The 20,214-nt window shown below is 37.7% G+C and overlaps 1 protein-coding gene across 1 annotated transcript in view; it reads left to right on the top strand.

Annotated features, from left to right (window-relative positions):
* The window catches only part of LOC122817593 (tyrosine-protein kinase JAK2-like), an 876,396-nt gene extending 856,582 nt beyond the window's left edge, over window positions 1-19,814 (top strand). The window contains exon 24 of the mRNA XM_044090632.1: window positions 17,600-19,814. Coding sequence (XP_043946567.1) covers window positions 17,600-17,716 — 117 coding nt within the window. The 3' untranslated portion in view covers window positions 17,717-19,814. The remainder of the gene's footprint in view (window positions 1-17,599) is intronic.
* The last annotated feature ends 400 nt before the right edge of the window (window positions 19,815-20,214 follow it).

Genomic DNA, 20,214 nt, shown 5'->3' with positions numbered 1-20,214 from the left:
GTATAAGAGGTAGAGTCCTGAATAATAAATTAGAGATCTCTGAATATGACTGGATTACATGGCTGCTAGATGACTCTGATCCAAGAATTAATGCAAATGGTAGCATAAAACCTATATTGAAAAGGAAACAGGATATTTCACGCTAGTGATTTATTGGTATTTTATATGCAGTTTAAATTTATTTTTCACATGCATTTCCCTGTATGTAATTTTAAATGTATTTGTTATTTTCTGTTTATATGTACTTGTTTGAACATGTTTTGAATGCATCCATGTTTGCTTATGATGAGTGTGCTATTTAAGAATTTTCTTGGCTGTGTCATGTGATCTTGCTAATTAACTATATGTTGAAGTCAATGTGCTAAATGTAGTCTTTTGTTATCACACTGAAGAAGGGTAGCCATACCTGAAAGCTTTGTGAACATTGTGGAATATTAAAAGCTTCTACTTCATTGAGTGTTTCCAGTGTCTGTATACATCTGTGGGACAGATTTATCTCCCAGAGACTCCCCCATCTGTGGAAGAGACGCCTTCTCCCCATCAAGTGGAGGACTTTATTATCCCTCTTTAAGAGGAACCTGGATGACTGGATGGGCAATAGAAAATACACTCCTGGGATTTCACCTGTGTCCCTGCTGGACAGGGGCATCGGGTGCTGACTTGTAGGAACATGGGCTAATTTATTGGCTAGGATTATAAGAGGCCCAGTAGCCTAGCAACTTGCCATGAGCCTATGATCTATGTTAAAGGCTAAAAATAATAGTTCACTGGGACCAGACCACATACCAGGCTGCATTCTCATCAGTGCCACATATGAATTATCTGAGCCTTTAATAAACTATTCATCCTCAACCTATCTGCAGGGTCTGCTCCTGATGCCTGGAGAAACTAAAATTAATGCTAATTCACAAACAAAACTAGTAGGAGTAATAATGGATAAGAACCTAAGATCTGACCAACATATAGCACAAACAATTAAGAAAGTTCACGAAACAATGGGTACTCTTTACATAAATACAAAGTGTCTTTCTAACACCTGTAGGGTTGCCATTGCTAGAACCCATCTTGTATCAATACTTCTGTATGCTTCCCCAATTCTCACCAACCTTAAAAAGACAGATTTAATTAAACTTGAAACAAGCTATAATAAAATCGCTAAATTTGCAACTGACTGCCGACATTATGCCCACCACTGTCGTCCCTTAAAAAAACTCTCCTGGTTAGAACTCCCACAACTTCTAGTCCATAACCAATTAACCTTAGCACACAGACTAGTATATTAACCTAAAAAAAAAAAAAACTCTGCCCTTCTAAATATTCTCCAGCCCTATTCTACTAATCAAAGTCTTCACTCAACAAGTAAATCTCCATTACAAGTATTCAAATCCTCTAATACGTCAGGGGACTGCTTATTTATCATCATGTAGGAATAAGGTGAAATTCACTGCCTCACAGCATCAGAACCAATACAAATACCAACCAATTCAAAAACATTCTTAAAAACGATCTTAATGACACTTGGCTTTGTTCCTGTACTACTCTTGGCTAACTAGTTTTAATAGTTTCTGGCCATACTTTTTCTTCTTCCCTGGCCACCTCATAATCCATGCTCCCTCTCATGTCTAGATCATCTCTAACCCCGTCCTTTTCTGTCCAGTTTCCCCCTATAAACGCTTCCTCATTGAGAACCTACAATGTCTACACCACAATAAGGAATTATAGCAGATGATGGTATAATACAAATGTCAGCTATAACAGCGTAGAATGTAATTTCTTGTGTACTATATGTCTTGTATATTCTTTGTATAATCTCTATATGTAGAGCTTTTCTCCCCAGGCCTCTGCTGAAAATGGGTCTTATCCCAGTCAGACTTTCCTAGCAAACAAATGTAAAATAAAAGAAAATATGAATGCTTTCATGGAGTACGAATGACATCCTTTCTACACTTATTCTGTCCAACTTAACAAGATCCAGCCGCATTCCCATTAAAGCAGATAGTGCTCTGTAGGAAATGAAAAAGGAACAGAAGCAGAAAACACACAAAGCTAGTAGAAATATCCAGAAGTATAATGTTTCAGGAACATGTTGCAAAATGACCTGCTCAGCAATGTGGTTAAAATCCTCCCTATATGACCTGCAGTCCCACTGATAAACCTGTGTGAATGTTCTTCCTGTCATTCAGAGTGGTGATTCATTCATATAGTAGGTTTTATAATGTTCTCATGATGTCATGCCTTTTCACTTATTAATATCAGGGTGTGCCAGAGGGCTGACATATTTTTTTATTAGCTTCTTATCACCAGCTAACTAAACATATATGTTATTTTTTCAATCCATCTATATTTGAAGCAATAAAAGGTTGCCAGACAGAGAATGGAAAGAAAATGGTTCCTTCTGTTATTATATTTGAGTTGGACTCTGCAAAGTAAGCCACTGGAGAGCTACTGTTGAGAGCAGGGGTGTAGCTAGGATTTTCAAATTTGTACTCACAGCTCTCAAACTGCTGCCCCCTTCCCCAGCCAAGCTACGGCCATTCTCGTAATTCACGGTTCGCTCTTTTAGTATCGATAAAGAGGCATTCGCTGTAATGCCTCTTCAGTAATATAATATAGATTCACTCAAACTCGGTTCCTTGAATTGAAAATAAACCTGAAAGTCAGTTCTTTGAAAAATGCAGCATGGTAGTTGGGGTAGAGGATTCATGCTTTTGTTTTCTGTAACTAAGGTACAGGTTTTGAGCTTGAGTAAATTACTAACCACCTGCTACCCCTAACTAGGGTGTTTTACTCACACACACACCCAACCTACCTCTTAGTGCAAGAAATATGGACAAACCCTAAAGTAAACAGGGACAGATATTAAATAATGCTCTTGTGAACTTAGAAAGTTGCTAGAATAACAGGATTTGTGCTAGTATGAGAAAGTTGCTAGAATAACAGGATTTGTGCTAGTATGAATTTTTCTAAAGGACATGAAGTCTGAAACTCGCATGTGTCATTATTTAGCAACTTCAGCCTTCAATGATTTAGTAGAAAATCACAAAATTTTTGAGGAACAGACAAAAAATATGGGGCAAAAATCTGGACATTCTGCAAAATTCGGACAGTTGAGAGGTATGCTACCTACCACACACACACACACATACCTCTCAACCTCTTAGAGCAACAAACCCATAAATAAAATTGAGGCAAAGGCCCAAAAATAAAGACTTTTTTTTAAAATATTGCCCTAATAAATTTAGAAAGATAATAGAATAGTAGTAGGTCTTGCATTAGTACGAATTTTCTGAAAGGTATGAAATCTGAAACTCAAATGTCTGCCATTATTTTCTAACTTCAGTCTTTAATGATTTGTCACTAATTTGCCAGAAAACCGCAATTTTATGAAAAACGGGCCAAAAATGTGATGCAAAAATATAAAATTGCCAGACAATACAGCTGGGAACCTGTCAAAGAAGGGACACCATTTTAATATGAGCACTGTTAACTTGAGCAGCTGACAAAATTAGAGAATCTACATGCATTTCTGAAATAAAAGTAATCTATAACTCTGATCATTAGTTATTTATAATTGTAAAGCCTCCACGTTTTCTTCCAAAATTGCTATTTTGCAGAGGGATTATTAGGGGGGAGCAACATTTTGAGCCAAAATTGGGAACAGTTGAGAGGTTTGGATATTCCTAATTCTATAAAGCAATTTATTTGCACGTACCTCTCAACCTCTTAATGCAGGAAATCTGGACAAGGCCAAATATATTGGGGGAACATACAAACAGTACTAAAAATTTATCTTGTATAAACTTAATACAGTTGAAAGAATAACAGGTCTTGCTTTAGCATGCATTTTTCTGAAGGTTATGACGTCTAAAACTTAATGTCTGTCATTATTTAATGACTTCATTTCTAAATGATTTGCCAGAAAAGTTTTATTTTGCATTTTACAGCACAAACACCAATAAATATCTGCTAAACAAAGCAATGCAGTCTCACAATGAAACTAGACTTAGCATTAAAACTTTTCTGCCCTTGAAACTCACATTCATTGAAATAGCATTGAAACCCACATTCAAAGAAAATAAATTTTGCCAGTGGCAGATAAAGATTAACTTTGTGCTGTTTTCAAATCATAGGCCCCTTGCACATGGAACATACACATGCTCTTTGATACACCTTCCTGATTGTATTAAATTATATTCCTTGTACAATACAGTATAGATGTTAGAGAGCATTTTAAATTTATTGTTTTGAACATTTTTACAGTAAACAATGAAACAAAATACATGCACCAATAATGACAAAACAGCCCAATTCAGAACATTTCCATCATAACAGGTTCATAGTTACTACTAGATATCTTCACCAAAAAGGACTACAGCATCCACCCCCTTTACAACACAGTACAGTATCAGCAATGCAACTACCTACTGTGGGAGAAGAACCCACAGCCTTCTGCATCAAAAGCAAGTAAAGTACCTCTTGTGCTATTAGCAATATAAGCAGACTCAGCATAAGCAGCACTAAACTTTAGTTCCCCTGCAGCTCTCAGCTCCTTGTAAAATGTACTAGACACTCAGCTGCATCTCTGAACTTTGCAGCACAAGAAATCTGGAAAAAGCCAACATTTATTGGGGGGGGGGGGGACAAAAGCCCAAAAACCAGGACACATTTTAAACATTGCTTGTATAATTTTGGAAAGTTGCTAGAATAAAATGTTGCGTTACCACCATGCATGTCTTGAACCCAGAACCATCTCCACTACAGTCAGTGCAACATACCACTATGCTAAATCAGCAGTTTGAAAAATAGGAAGACTGAAACTTAACGGCTATTAGATAGCTCTCAACCTCTTAGCACAAAAAACCTGGACAAACAAAGGCAATAATGAGGGAATACAAATTCAGTTCTCACTTCACACCTTAGCACAAAAAACCTGGACAAACAACAAAAATAATAATATGGGGGAATACAACTTCAGTTCTCACTTTTCACCACAACTGGGGAATACAACTTCAGTTCTCACTTCTCACCACAACTGGGGAATACAACTTCAGTTCTCACTTCTCACCACAACTGGGGAATACAACGTCAGTTCTCACTTCTCACCACAACTGGGGAATACAACTTTAGTTCTCACTTCTCACCACAACTGGGGAATACAACTTCATTTCTCACTTCTCACCACAACTGGGGAATACAACTTCAGTTCTCACTTCTCACCACAACTGGGGAATGCAACTTCAGTTCTCACTTCTCACCACAACTGGGGAATACAACTTCAGTTCTCACTTCTCACCACAACTGGGGAATACAACTTTAGTTCTCACTTCTCACCACAACTGGGGAATACAACTTCAGTTCTCACCATAGCTCACAACTGTTAGAAATAAACATCTGAACAAAGTTCAGAAATGGTTGTGGTTAGGGACTTTAGGCTCTTCTTACCCTGAAGCAAAGGTACAGGGTTTGAGCCTAAACACCTGTTGTGTTATATGGGGGCACACACACAGACACAGACACAGACACAGACACACACACACACACACACACACACACACACACACACACACACACACACACACACACTCTTTACGATTGCTCCATTCAAGCCTGATCTGTTTCACACATACTCTCCTTACCTGATTGCTCCATACTTTCCTGATCCGCTCGCACTCCTATCTGTTAACGATTGCTCCATTCAAGCTAATTTCCCGGTTGCAGTCAGCCGGACATGATGTCAGCGCCCGTTCACCTTCACCACAACACCCAGCAAGCATCCTTAAAGAACCAATGCTTTTTTTTAGTTAAAAAGCTACCGCACCCAGCAAGCATCCTTAAAGAGCCAACGCTTTTTTTTTTTTTTTTTTTTTGTTAAAAAGCTACCCCCCCTTCTAAATAAGTTGTACTGAAATCAGTACAGTGCATATGCCTCCCGACGTCCCTGGTTGAGAGATGTGGCTTACAGACCCATGACTTAGCGTTACGCTAATGTAGTGAGCTAAACAGTTACCATAGTAATGCTGGTTTGTCTCCTGATTAGTTAGAATACATGCATCATGTTCTTTAGATAGGACAATAAAGCATAAAGAATATTTTGAACAAACAGTCTGTCTTGTGACATCTTGTGTTTCACTGCCATTGTATGCTTGCTATGAAAAACTATTGATGTCTACATCTGCAAACCCTTTCCCCAACCTTCACATACGCACTCCTCCAGACACACACACACACACACACACACACACACACACACACACACACACACACACACACACACACGCTCGCGCACAGCACATAATTTTAAGAAATATTGTAGGATTCCTAAACTTTCTGCTCCATCAAGCATTCTAAAATTAGTTGTGAAGAGGAACAGTTTAACAGCACTTTTAGTGACACTAAAAACACTATACTAGCTAGAATATTTTGAAATATGTTTGACAAAACCAGTTCATAGGTTGGTACTAGGCTATCGGCCCTAGGGCCTATACGAGCCTAGGTATAGCAATTCCCTGGATATTTCTTCCCACAATATTTACTCCCCTGGACCTCTGTCTAGCAGGGTGACTGACGTGATCCCCAGGGTGAATTTCCTATCTCCCATCCAATCGTCGAGGTTCCTTTTGAAGAGGGCCAAAGAAGCGCTCTGCTTGACATGTTTGGGCAGTCTATTCCAGAGTCTGGAGAGTCTCTGGGTCAGGAACCTATCCATCCAGCATGTTTTGTTCATTGTAATGACAAGGTTTAGATCCCTGGAGCATGTGGCTCTGAGGGACTGGGATTTCTTTAAGTGTAGCATGTCCAGCAGCTCTGGGTTTGACATGGCCTTGTATGTTAAGCAGAGATCGCCTCTCAGTAGACGATATGTGACAGTCATGCATACATTTTAGTGATGCAAGGATGATCTAAGTAACCTTTCCGTAAATCTAAAAATTGTGAAATGTAATCTCATCTAAATAATTATTTACAAGTAGCTAAATTAATTGCAACAATATAAGGCTTATTTCTGACTCCTCTAGTGTAGCAGTGTAAATTATACGAATGAAAAAAAAAAAAGATTTAGAATCCTTGTTCCTGCCCATTTCTCCAAAGAATTTCCTACAGTCTACATGAGTTTTGAAGCTCTGTCCTTTCCCACTTGTGGTTACAGTCTCTAACCTCCTTGAAAGTTTAGTAGCTCCTGCCTTCTGGGCTTCCCTACCCTATCTTCTCGCATTACCTAGTAGCAGTCATTCATCTTCCTTTCTTCTTTCCTCCCCTTTCATATCTCCTTGCCAGTCTATCCCTTCCATTTTGTGTTGGACATATTTCTTGTTTTGTGGCAAATTCTACCTAACTTTTCTATACTCATCTTTCAATCCTGAGCTCTTCTTCCAAAGTCTGAGGGAAGAACAGTGAGGGGGAAGACAGTGAACATGAGCACCCCAACAGCATGAGCACATTTTCTTTTATTTATGTATTTATTTATTCATTTATTTATTCATATTTTGTTGATCAGGTCAGTCCTACTAGACTAGTGGCCTCTTTTCAGGTGGGAGCAGAGATGACATTCTTACTGACCAGTAGAAATTTGACCCAGCTGAGGAAATTCCCCTACTCTTTTTCTGATTAAATACTGTATGATCTTTTACATCCAGGTGGGCTTACACCAACTCTGGCATTTGGATGGTCACCTGTCACTTTGAAGTCATGGTTTTCTTCACTTTTCTTTCTATTGTTCATAGGTTCATAGGTTCATAGGTTGATGCTAGGCTATCTGCCCTAGGGCACTTATAAGCCTAGCCAGAGTGTGTTTGGCTTTCGCCACCCTTTTAGATTAGTTAATGTGTCTCTGTATAGTAGGTCACAGAAGGTAGCCATATTAAGATTAGTTTACTGTACCTCTGTCTAGCAAGGACACAGAAGAGATCCCAGGGGTAAACTTACAGTCTCCCATCCACTCGTCAAGATTTCTCTTGAATAGGGTCAGTGAGGGGCTCTGCCTAATATGGATTGGGATTTTCTTACAGAGTGAGGGGAGCCTCTGGGATATGAATGTGTCCCTCCAGCATGTCCTGTTTATTTCTGTGCTGAGGTTCAAGTCCCTGGAGCATGTAGCTCTAAGGGACTTGGAATTCTTGAGGTGGAGCATGTCCATTAATTCTAATTAATACATCAGACACAGATTGCCTCTGAGTAGGCGGTACGCAACTGAGTAGAGCTGGAGTTTCTTTAGCTGAAGTGCATAGGGCATCTGTTTGAGTCCCTTGATCATCTTGGTGAAGTACTTTTGGGGTCTTTCCAGTTGCTACAGGTGTCGGCTAAGGTACATCCCAAATGGGGCATGTGGCACAATGACCTCTCTTGATCTAGATGCAAACCCTTTCATGATAAGGTGGGCTATATAGAAGGTCTTTCTAACTACTTTGGCAATGTGATTGTCAAAGGAGAGATTAATATCTACTTGGGTCCCCAGGTCCCTAATTACTTCTTCCATACTTAATGGATTACCACCTATGTGGTAATTTGTGGGCACTTTGTTTTTCCCAAAGGGATGACAATGCACTTTTTGGCATTTAGCTTTAGGCCATGGCTCTGGCACCAGTTATCCATCTCTGTGAGACCCTTTTGGAGGATGCTCGTGTCAGCCGGAGAGTCGATTATGGCACCCAGTTTGCAGTCGTCTGTGAACTTTGTCAGTCATAGTCCGCCCATGTTAGCCTGTACCTCAGAGAAATATATACCGAACAAGAGATGTCCCAGGACTGAGCCTTATGGGACGCCACTTGTAACTGGTTTAGAGTCTGACATGGCACCTGCAATTCTGACCATGTGGGTTCTATCCCTAAGCCAGTTTGCAACCCATCTTGTGACATAGGAGTTGATATTTAAGCTGGTGAGCTTATTTATGATGCCCAAGTGGGGTATTGTGTCTAAGGCTTTTGCAAGGTCCAGGTAGGCTGTGTGGACAACCTTCCCTTCATCTATGGTTTTGGTAACAGATTCAAAGAAGTCGGCCAGGTTCACGAGGCAAGATCTGCCCTTAACAAAGCCGAATTGGGTAAGATTCAGTGTCTGGAGGTTCCCAATGTCCTTGTTTATGATTTCCATGATGATGCGCTCCATAGCCTTGCAGACCAGGCTGGTCATGCTTATAGGGTGATAGTTTCCAGGGTCCATTGTGGCACCACCTTTGTGGAGCGGGACCACTGTTGCTGTATGCCATTCCTTTGGTACATATCCTGTAGTAAGGCTGAGATTGAACAGTGTCTTTAAGTGAGGGTTTAGTTCTTCTTGGAGCTCATGTAACACACAGCCCGGGACATCGTCTGGTCCCATTGATGCTGTGTTTTTTGCTTTGGAGAGAGCAGCTTTCACCTGTGAATCTGTGATCACAGAGAGGTTACATTCTGTTGGGATATAGACATTTTCTCTTTTGGAGAGGAAGGGGGGGTGAAGTTTGCACTGAATCCAGGATGTTGGCAATGTCTGTGGGTTAAGTGTATTTTTTGTCATTTTGCACTAACTCAGAGCATATCTGGGAGTTGCCTCCTAGGTTCTTGACATAACTAAAGAAGGCCTTGCGATTATCCTTAGTGTCTTGTGCAATTTTTCTTTCGAAGTTTGCCTTAGATGATTTTATGAGGGATCGTAGTTTCTTGCTAGTACTGATCAGAGATGCCTTCTCTTTTTGGGATTTTGCTCTATCATGTAGTAGCTTCCTCCTTCTGTTATATAGCTTATTTATGGCCGGGGTCCACCAGACAGGTCTCCTGCCTTTGGAGGTGTGAGTATTGGTTTTATTTGGGATAGCATGCTCCATGCATTCCTGCAGGTGTCCATAGAATGCTTTTGTAAAGGAGTCTGCATTTTGGGCTGCAGTTTCCACTGGCCCTGGGCCTTTGAAAGATTCCACCTTGGTTTTGAGAAGTGTGAAGTTTGATTTTGAGAAGTTCTTCACCGTGGTTTCCTTGGCTGGGGGTGGAAACAGGAAATGGATATCCAGTGAGATTAATTTATGGTCTGATCTTACCAATGAGGGGTATACCTCTGGTGTGGAACATAGAGACCCCATGTTGGTGATGACCAGGTCCAATATGTTCTCCCCTCTTGTGGGAGTGGTGACCAGTTGTTCCATAGTATTTGAGTTTATAAATTCTAGGAACCATTGGGTGAGGGTGTTTGGGTTTGAGTAGTTTTCCCAATCAATGTTTGGGTAGTTGAAGTCACCCAATATAATGGTGTTCGGAGAGACTTTCATATTTTCTAGTGTTCTCAGGAAAGCCGAATGGGCTTCCTGTGTTAGGGAGGGTGGTCTGTAGCAGGCTACAAACTGAAAGGCAGTTTTGCCCAGTGTTAGTTGCACATGGATGGTCTCCGATGCTTCGTGCAGTGCCACTAACCTGGAGGTGTGGGTATTTTTGATGTATATGGATACTCCCCCTCCTTTTGTGGTTCGGTCCGAGTTTTGTGGCCGAAAAGCATGGTATGAGGTATAACCTGGTAGTGCTGAGGTGCTTTCGGGAGCCTTGAACCAGGTTTCTGTTACTGCACAGATATCGATATTCTCCATACCGAGGAGAGTCTTGAGTGCGTGCATCTTGAGGTTTAGACTTCTGGCGTTGAGCAGCATTACCCTTAGTTTTTTCTTTGTGTTGTCTATGGAGGTGGGTTTGTCTTTTGAGCCTTGTCTAAAAAAGGCACTATGGGGGAGGCAAGAGCCTTAGCCAGTATTCGAAAACCCAGGGGTGACAGGTGCAAGCCATGTGCTGGTTAAATCCAAGAACTGGTCCGTCAGAAGAGCTGCCTGGTTTTCAAGGCTGCATTCCCTGTAATGTTACCTTTAGAAGTCTTGTTCTCTCTTATAAACAGCATTTATTATTAAGGCTTTAGAGGTTATGAACATTTCTATAAGCATGTATTATATGCCTTCTGTTTCCTCATTGCATATGAAGCCAGATATCCTAATCATCATCACCACAGGTAGAGGGAACCTAAATGATAAGCATTTTAATGAAGGCTCAATAACACACTTTACATGATGAAAACCTTATAGATCAAGCAGACGGTAATGCATTATCCCTGGGTCATCTGGGTGCTGGTGTCCCACAGGGGGCCATAATTGGAGGGTTGTGTTTTAATTCATTCTAAACTGTATTACTTATGATGTATTCGCTTTAGATATACATTCTAACTCACACAATATATGAATGCAGGATACACTACTAAAATTGGGTTAATATTTTGACATGCTCTGTATCTGGTCTGTGCATCACAAGACACAAGTAATTGATGAAATAAAAGAAGCAGCAATAACTGCCATTTATGTTTGGTTTTGTGGGAAATACCTCCTGGGAGACTGACACCAGCATGGGAAGGAGGGAAACATCATCTTTTCCAGTATTTGATCTTGTTGCTAAATCAATAACTATCATTTAGATAATATATAATTCTGTTAATACGCAAGGTCATTTAACAGCCATGCCTGGTGAAAAAAATTAAGCACCTTCATTTCAGAGGTAAGAAGAACTGTTGGTGTTAGGCAGACATGCAATTTCAATTTGAGTTGGATTATTGTCTTCCACTGCTTGGAAGTACTTCACAGGGAGAAGTGCAAAACATCGGGCACTTTATTAGTAGCACTCCAAGCTCCGCTGAAGGAAACACTTGTGTTCTGTGTTATGGAGACTGGATGTGCTACCATTACCAGTAAAGTGCTGGCCTACAATCCTGTGTTCTCAACCAGAAACTTGTAGATATGACTAAATGAATGCCCTGCCCAACACTTGAAAAAAAGCCACCACTGGATATCTTTGTGATTATAATATAGATAGCAAATCACACTGACTCTCATAAATTGTGAATGAACTTTTGTCTAATTAAACGTAATATCACACTTAAAATAATAAATACATTTATAGCTGATGCTTGCCAAGTCAAAGCAACACAAAATAACAAGAAGCTTTGATTTACCTAAGAACTTTGCTACAGGCACAATCACCTATTGTGATCTGCTCAGTAAGCAGTAAGAACGTCAGGTGTATAGTTTTCATTTGTTCTGGTCTTACTTACCCTTTTGATTTTCCTTGTTATGTTTTATTTTTTATTCTTAATAATGTTCATCTTGGCTAATCTTTATAAATGCACATGGATTAATGTGTTACATTCTGTTTACATTTTATAATACACAGAGAAAAGATAACTGGCTTTACAGTAACTAAGTAGTTGGTGTTATTCTGAGGGGATGCAATATATGTCAGCCTAGGATAAGTCAGATAAGACTTTGCATTTTGCCAAGAATGGTGATATGTTTGTCATACCAGGGCTTCCTCATTCTGCCTAGAGCTTTTGCTGCCTTTGTAGTGTTTTCGTTAGCAGAGTCCCCCAGCTGGACATTCCGACATAGAACATTCAAATTTATGTTTGGACAACACTGAGGTGGTACTAGCCAATGCTAGAAATCTAAATAGAAAGCTGTCAGAACCAGAAGCCCTCCTGCAAGTCAAACACATGCATGTTTGCATAATACTGAGAGAGGGTTTCAGTGCAATAACACTACTCCCTGTTTAACAGGGTTTACAGTCCATCATGCCTTGAGTTCCTTGGGAAAATGTGTGGGGGTATCTATTTTAAAAACAAAATTACTTCACATCAGATTACCCACCAACGAGAAGATCATGGAGGTTTGTATCACCCTTAACAAATGCAACTATTACTTCATTGCTAGCTACAGATCCATATCACTGTCACTCAGAGATCACAGAAATTACATCAACTCTCTATTTACAGTCATCCCTAATGACTATGGCTTAGATGCTATAAGTCATAACAGTGACCTGTCCACTAGAGAGGTTGAAACACTTTGTGAATTATTAGAGCTAATACTGACTAACAATTTGTTCATACTTAATGAACAGTTATACCTCCAAATCTCTGGTGTAGCAATGGGCATGTCATTTGCAAACACCTATGCAAACCTTACTTTACATCAGTAGGAAGAACAGTTTGTGTTTGATGCACCACAAGAGTTCAGGTCTGAGGTCGCCTTTTATAAGCAATTTGTGGACGATGATTTTTTTGATCTGGAGTGGTGATGAATGTGAGTTGACTAGCTTTATAGACTATTTAGGTAGTACTACTACCTTTCTTAAATTTAAGTCTACCTTTTTTGCCACTGAGATTTGCTTTTTGGATGTGAAATTAGTTAAGTCAGATGAGAATATCAATACATCTATATATAAGAAGGATGTCCAAGTGAATAGGTACACACATCAACGTAGTATGCATACTCCCCATACATTTAGTGATATAGCTAGATGTCATTTGTAAGGAGTAAGCAGACTGAACACCAGTGATGAGATATGTGTTGAACGATGGATGAAATGATGAAAGAATTCAAAGAAAGAGGCTATGATAGCAAATTCTTAAGCGGGTAAAGCTGGAAATTCTGAGAGATAGGAGTGGTTCAGCCAGACCTTATTTTGGTGGAGAGAATATGTATTCTAATGTTTCAGAACAGAGAAGCAAACAAAATTACTTAAGCTATTCTGCAACTTACAGTATGAAGATGAACAGAGTGAAAAACATCATATCAAAAAATTGGGGCATTCTTGAGAGAATGCCAGAGATTAAAACCCTTACTGGCTCAAAACCCAGCTTTGTATACAGGAATTCTCCTAACCTTAGGAAGCATTAATGTCATAAAGATTTTTCATATAACACAACTAAAATTAATCCTAAGATGAGTAAGTCTGGGACATTTCCATGTTACAGTTGTGTGAGCTGTAAATATATTATAACTAATGATAGTTTTATACATCCAAAAACAAATAAGAAATTTAGCTTCAGTTGGTGTACCACTTGTAATACCACAAATATTGTTTGCTTAGCAATGTGCACTGTTTGTCCTGCATTTTATGAGGCAAAAGCACAAGTAACTCAAAGATCATATCATTGAACAGACTTCTGAAATACAAAGGCGTTACAACCAATGCTTTAACTAAACATATTTTAGAAAAAAGGAATAACCATGAATTTAAATTCAGGATGATATACATTGTTTCAACGAGTATAAGAGGTAGAGTCTTGAATAATAAATTAGAGGTCTCTGAATATGATTGGATTACATGGCTGCTAGCTGACTCTTAACCAGGAATTAATGCAAAACTTAGCATAAAACCTATATGGAAAAGGAAAATGGATATTTCACGCTAGTGGTTATTAGTATTTTATATGCAGTTTAAATTTATTTTTCACATGCATTTCCCTGTATGTAATTTTAAATGTATTTGTTATTTCAGTTTATATGTACTTGTTTGCACATGTTTTGAATACATCCATCTTTGCTTGTGATGAGTGTGCTAGCTCTTTAAGAATTTTCTTGGCTGTGTCATGTGATCTTGTTAATTACAGACAAAAACTTCAAGATAATCAGCAAACTAAATTAAACACGAAGGCGAGTAGCACTGTGAGCAGAGTCAAAATGGCAGGCAGATGTACCTTAAAAACAACAATTTAATTAACGTTTTCGGTAGGCAATGTGTCCTACCTTCTTCAGACAACTAAGAATCAATTTTTCAGGGGGTTGGTGTAATGGTTAAGGTGTTTACCTCACAGGCAGAAGGTACAGGGTTTGATTCTCATCTTTCAAAGGGAAATTGGCTAGGCTTAAAATGGCCAGCAGCGGCAGTTAGCCTAGTACTCGTCTAAGAACCTAAGAACCTAAGCAAAGTTTTTATAACAAAGACAAACGTCACAATTAATCAATTAATGAATTAGCATTAGTGAATATTTGTCCTTAAAGAGCTAGAGTCTTCCTGTTAGTATAATGCTGTAAAAATATATACAATGATCTCAATATCTCAATATTAAAAACAAATTACATACATAACTAAGAATATTATTACTAATTAATATATATTATTCAATATGAATATATTTCTATAAAAACTAAAAAATAAATATATGTATATATTGAAATGTAATATATGTTATAAAACATTCAAATTACATGGTTACTAAAATGTAGAAAGACTACTAAGAGCATCATATGAAGTGCATTCTACAAAATAACAGTCAAAAAACTGACAAAATCGCTACTTCAGGCAATAGACAAGCAACGTGAACTGAAAAGTAAAATAAAATGTGCCATAGTCGAATATGACATCAGCGAGCTAAGAAATATAAATGAACAGCACCATTTGGATAATATATAAAAAATAATATATAAAAATTAATATATAAAAAATAAAAATACCTTTACACAAATCAATCCATAAAACCCCAGAAATTCAAATCATCTGTTTAAGGCCAGATGTTTTAAAATACTTTTCATAGATATGTATTTATTTAAACCAGGATATATGTGGGATTCAGTTCTAATCTGCCACATAATTTCATCAATTTCTAGGTTTAACTGCCAGGGGCCACCTCTAGGATCAAAATGCCTTTGTTGCAACATGGAAAATTGTAAACTATGATTGGGAAATTCTATAATATGTCTAGCCAAAGCATTGTTCATATCATTTTTGCAAATAGCATAAGAATGTTCATAAATACGTTGTTTTAATTTTCTCTCAGTCTAGCCAATGTAAAATACGGAACACTGAGAACAGGTGGCTACATATATGACCCCTTTAGTATGACAATTAAACCTTCCATTAATATGAAATATATTATTTTTTAGCTTAATTTTGTTATCAACACAGATAAATCTACATTGGTGGCATGCACCACATTTATACATTCCAAAGTTACCATGAAGTGTGGGCTTTACATTCCATTCTAAAATAGATTTTAAATTTGCCCCTCTTCTGAAAATAATTTTTGGTTTTAAACCTAAAAGTTTTAATAAACCTTTATCTTCAGTAATAATGGACCAATTCTTATATAAAATCTCTTTCATATTATAATGGTCCAACGAATAAGTACAAAGAAAACTGACTCTATAGTCTGGTTTTGAGTTGTTGAGAGCCACATCATTAACTGACCTCAACACATTAGACATGGGGAATAAATTATTCACCAACAGAGGCCTAAAATGACCTACATATCTCTTATTGCTGACTTCTAAACAAATAGAATCAATCAAAGACACCGGGTAACCTCGACTGGTAAACATAGTCTTAAGAAGAGAAAATCCAGCATGAAAATCATCATCATCATCAGTAACCATCCTGGCCGCTCTGACCAGTTGTCCTTTCACATCAGCTTTCTTTTGATGAAACAGATGGCTACTGGTAAAGTGAAGAAAGGAATTTGAGTAAGACGGCTTTCTGTATATCATGCTCTTATACCTACAATTAGTTATATCTTTAAATAAATTAACATCCAAATAATTAATTGCCACTTCTTCTAATTTATACGTAAATTCAAAAAAAATCAGTCATTGATTGTATGCTATCTATAAAGGTAGGAATCAAAGCTTTTGACCCTTTCCAGATTACAAACATATCGTCCTGGTAATGAGTGTACCAGGCTACGTTCTCTGTGAAAAGGTCATTTTGAAAAAGTAAAGTTCTCTCCCAATATGCCATAATGCAGTTAGCAAAACTGACCCCACACGGGGAGCCCATGGCTATGCCGGTTTTTTGTAGGAAAAAACGATCATCAAAGATCATATAATTATTTTTCAGAGCAATTTCAAGTAGTGTCTCTACTAAATAAATGGTTTTCTCTTCTATATGTTTAAGGGTCATGAAATCTCTAATCCATTCAAGGCCAAGAGTCTGCAGGATAACTGTATAGAGGTCCTTAACGTCAATTGTAAGGAAACAGGAGTCATTACAATATTCTAATTTACTAATATTTTCTAAAAAACTCCATGAATCCTTGCATATTTGAGTTTCCTGCTCAATCAGCGGCCTCAAAATACTGTCCACATATTTTGCACACCCATATGTGATATAACCTTTCCCGTCGACAATTATTATAAACATTATAAACATTATAATTTATAATGTTTATAATGTTTATATTTGCACAAGTAAATGAAGTTCGGGTGAAAAAGTCCACATAGCCTGCTAGGTATTATAGTTTACTTATTTATCTATTTCAGGCTATGTTTTTCTTGAATTTATTAGTATGAAAAACTAATAAGCTTGTACAAACTTTTTAAAAAAAAGCATAAATACAAACATTTCTATGATAATATCAACTGTCGAAATAATATCAATTTTGACATATATAACTAAATAATGGCAGCTTATATTTTTAGTTTGTATGTATGTTGTCAGTTTTTCTTTAAGAATGTAATTGGCTAGATTAAATTGATTTATTAATCTATTTACTTATTATCTGGCCAGTATATAAGGATGTGGTTTTTAAACAATTACTTGTCTGAAGAAGTTGGGGCAAGGACCCCTTCGAAAGCGCTTACAAGTATCTAATAAACCTGTGTTTTTACAATTCAATCGTTGGTTATTTGAGCACGCTTTGCTACCGAGCCAGTGATCCAAGTAAATAATAAACAATGACAAACTAATCTGCAGGTATTAAGTAGTTCTACTAACCAAAGAAAAACATTAAAAATTAAATATATAAATAAATACAGTTGCACTACTTTAACCAATATTTTTATTGCTTTGTACGAACCTTTCTTTGACTTTTATCTTTTTCTTACTTACAGGTTTACAGTCTAATGATGAATTGTTGGAGTTATAATCCAGAACAAAGACCCAAGTTTGGTGACCTGACTCAAAAGATTGAGAACATACAAGAAAGCCAAAACAATGCCAAAGGATAAAGACCCAGAGAGAGAAAGAGACAGAGAGAGAAAGAGAGAAGAGAGTGAGATAGAAAACGCAGACAGTAAAGATGAGCCTCCTAGAATTACATTCGATCCAGTTAATCGTAAGATTGGCCATGAGTGCCTGGATCTTATTTGGGCAGGATATATCTAGGATAAACAAACGAGATGCATAACTTCTCATTATTTACTGAGGAAATTGACATGTTACTCCATCATCAGTCAATGTAGGCAGTAATCGTTCTTTCATGTATAGCATCTAAAAATCTTTAGGCAATCATACTTACAATCACATAAGGACTTCTACTGTCTAATGTCTAATAATTGGAATGGACATATATTTTATATGACAATTTAAACACATCTGCCAGCTGTATAATGACAGGGTAGGCTCAGTTACATTGGGAAGTAAAAAGGACTAAGGCTCTATCATGCCAGTTCTTAGAGCAGACAGAAGTTTCTACATCTAACACTCAGCAAAAATACAGAAGGTTTGCCAAGTTCTCATGTGTGTAGCTGCAGAGTATATTTCAAGTATAATGATGAGGGAACTCACAATTATTACTATCTCGAATCACCCACTGCTACTTGAGGAACTGAGACACCATAACGTTTTGCTGTAACTCAAATTCAAAATACACTGCACAGCTGTTCCTAGGAGATCTTGGAATACTTTCCATATATTTGCTGAATAAATATACTAGTCATTGCTCCATACAATGGTGGTATTAAAATTGAACTCCAAACCAAATGTCATCCGTATTGATGCTGACCCACTCTCTGAGCCAAGCAACAATTCAAAAGATAGACTTCATTCAGAAGACATACATTCTAAAGCTAAGCCACACCTAACACCAAGAAAGGTTGTAGGCTCAGACAGTATTTCAAGCAAAAAAACAGTCCAGTGCTGGACTTTTTACATGAACTAGACATTCTGAAGTATATTAATTGTCCAAGGATTATGGGTCACAAAGGTGATATTCAGTTCAAACATAAATATTCTTAATGATCTCTATATATAGTCCAAAGAACAAAGGTCCGAGTGCTGGACCCAGTTCTTGTACTACACATTATTTAGGAAATCAGTAGTTTAAAAACTACAATTCACCCAGGTAGACCTTGATTCAAGCCTCCTGCTCCTGAAGTTGTTACAGACTTTGCTTCACAGATTTAAACAAAGGAGCATGCAAACAAACACTGCCATCTTAAAGGAAAATATTTCTTCAAACATCAAAACACTTGATTGCAGTCAACAGTCTTTGCAAAATGATCTCAAAGACAATATTCAGTGTACCACAAATCCCAAATAAAAACCTCAATTCTAGCTGCTCATTTGATTGAAGTAGTTCATATTTCTAATGTTGCAGGTCACAGTAATAGACCTCACATCTCATTACAGGAGCCATGAAGGCAAGCTATACTCAGAGCACCATCAAAGGTAGACTAAGCCTGAAGCAAGGTATATCTCTTAAGACATACTGCATTAGCAAAACTACAGGTTCTAATGATCGGATAAATATTTAATGATGCATTTCATAAAAAAGGTTGACAACAATCTGAAATATCTGTACTCCTAAAGGCTGATGTCATTTAGGTGACATTAATTCTAAAGGAAGCACCTCATATTCTGTATGCATACATTCCAAATAAAAGTAGTTTCAAATGTAAATTAGAGTCATAGTATCAATGATAAAAATAGACAATTTTTCAAGCAGTACAAGTTTCATTATAGTGACATATGTATTCAAATGCAACCCATACCTTAAGCACCTCCAGTCCCTAATATTAAAGTAACACAGGTCTCAAATGGGGCACACCAGGAACAGTGCATTTCACGCAAAAATGTATTATCACTATAATATGTTTCCAGAGAGGACCATGATGTGCATACACTCACACACACCTAGTGTGTTTATATTATATTCATGAGAAATTGAAGAGCAGACCATGAGGCTTGATCCAAGGAACTGAAACAGTTGTCCCATATTCTACTAAGATATTCGGAATAAGGAGGGTTACTGGAGAGCAGGAACAGGATTACTGTAGAGCAGGAGGGTTACCGTAGAGCAGGTCTGTTTTTTTTTTTTTTTTTTTTGAAAAGCATAACAAAGCGGTTATACAATTAGTCAAATGTCATATTGGTCCCATGTCTGTCACACATGCATAGGAGAGGATGACATAAGTACCGCAACAGGAAACACTTCAGGTGACCTGGTTCGAAAAAACAATATACGTCATACAGGAGCTATCATGAAGATAATAAAGCACAGTTATGGCATACCCTACAGAGTACCTATCATGAAGACAACTTATATGTAGAGTTACCACCTGTCCCACTTTGCGAGGGACAGCCCCTCTTTGGGCAGCTGAGTCCTGCAAAAAAAATGTAAAAATGGCAAATGTCCTGAGATTTTAGGACAAAAATATTTCCTATATTTTATGTAATAGTTGCATAAAACAGTTATTCTGTATCTGAAACACCTAAATTTTATAAG

The sequence above is a fragment of the Protopterus annectens genome, chromosome 13.part0, assembly GCF_019279795.1.
Source record: "Protopterus annectens isolate FY-2018-M chromosome 13.part0, PAN1.0, whole genome shotgun sequence".
NCBI lineage: Eukaryota > Metazoa > Chordata > Ceratodontiformes > Protopteridae > Protopterus > Protopterus annectens.
Note: the sequence above shows the minus strand (reverse complement) of the source record. Positions and strands in the feature narration are given on the sequence as shown.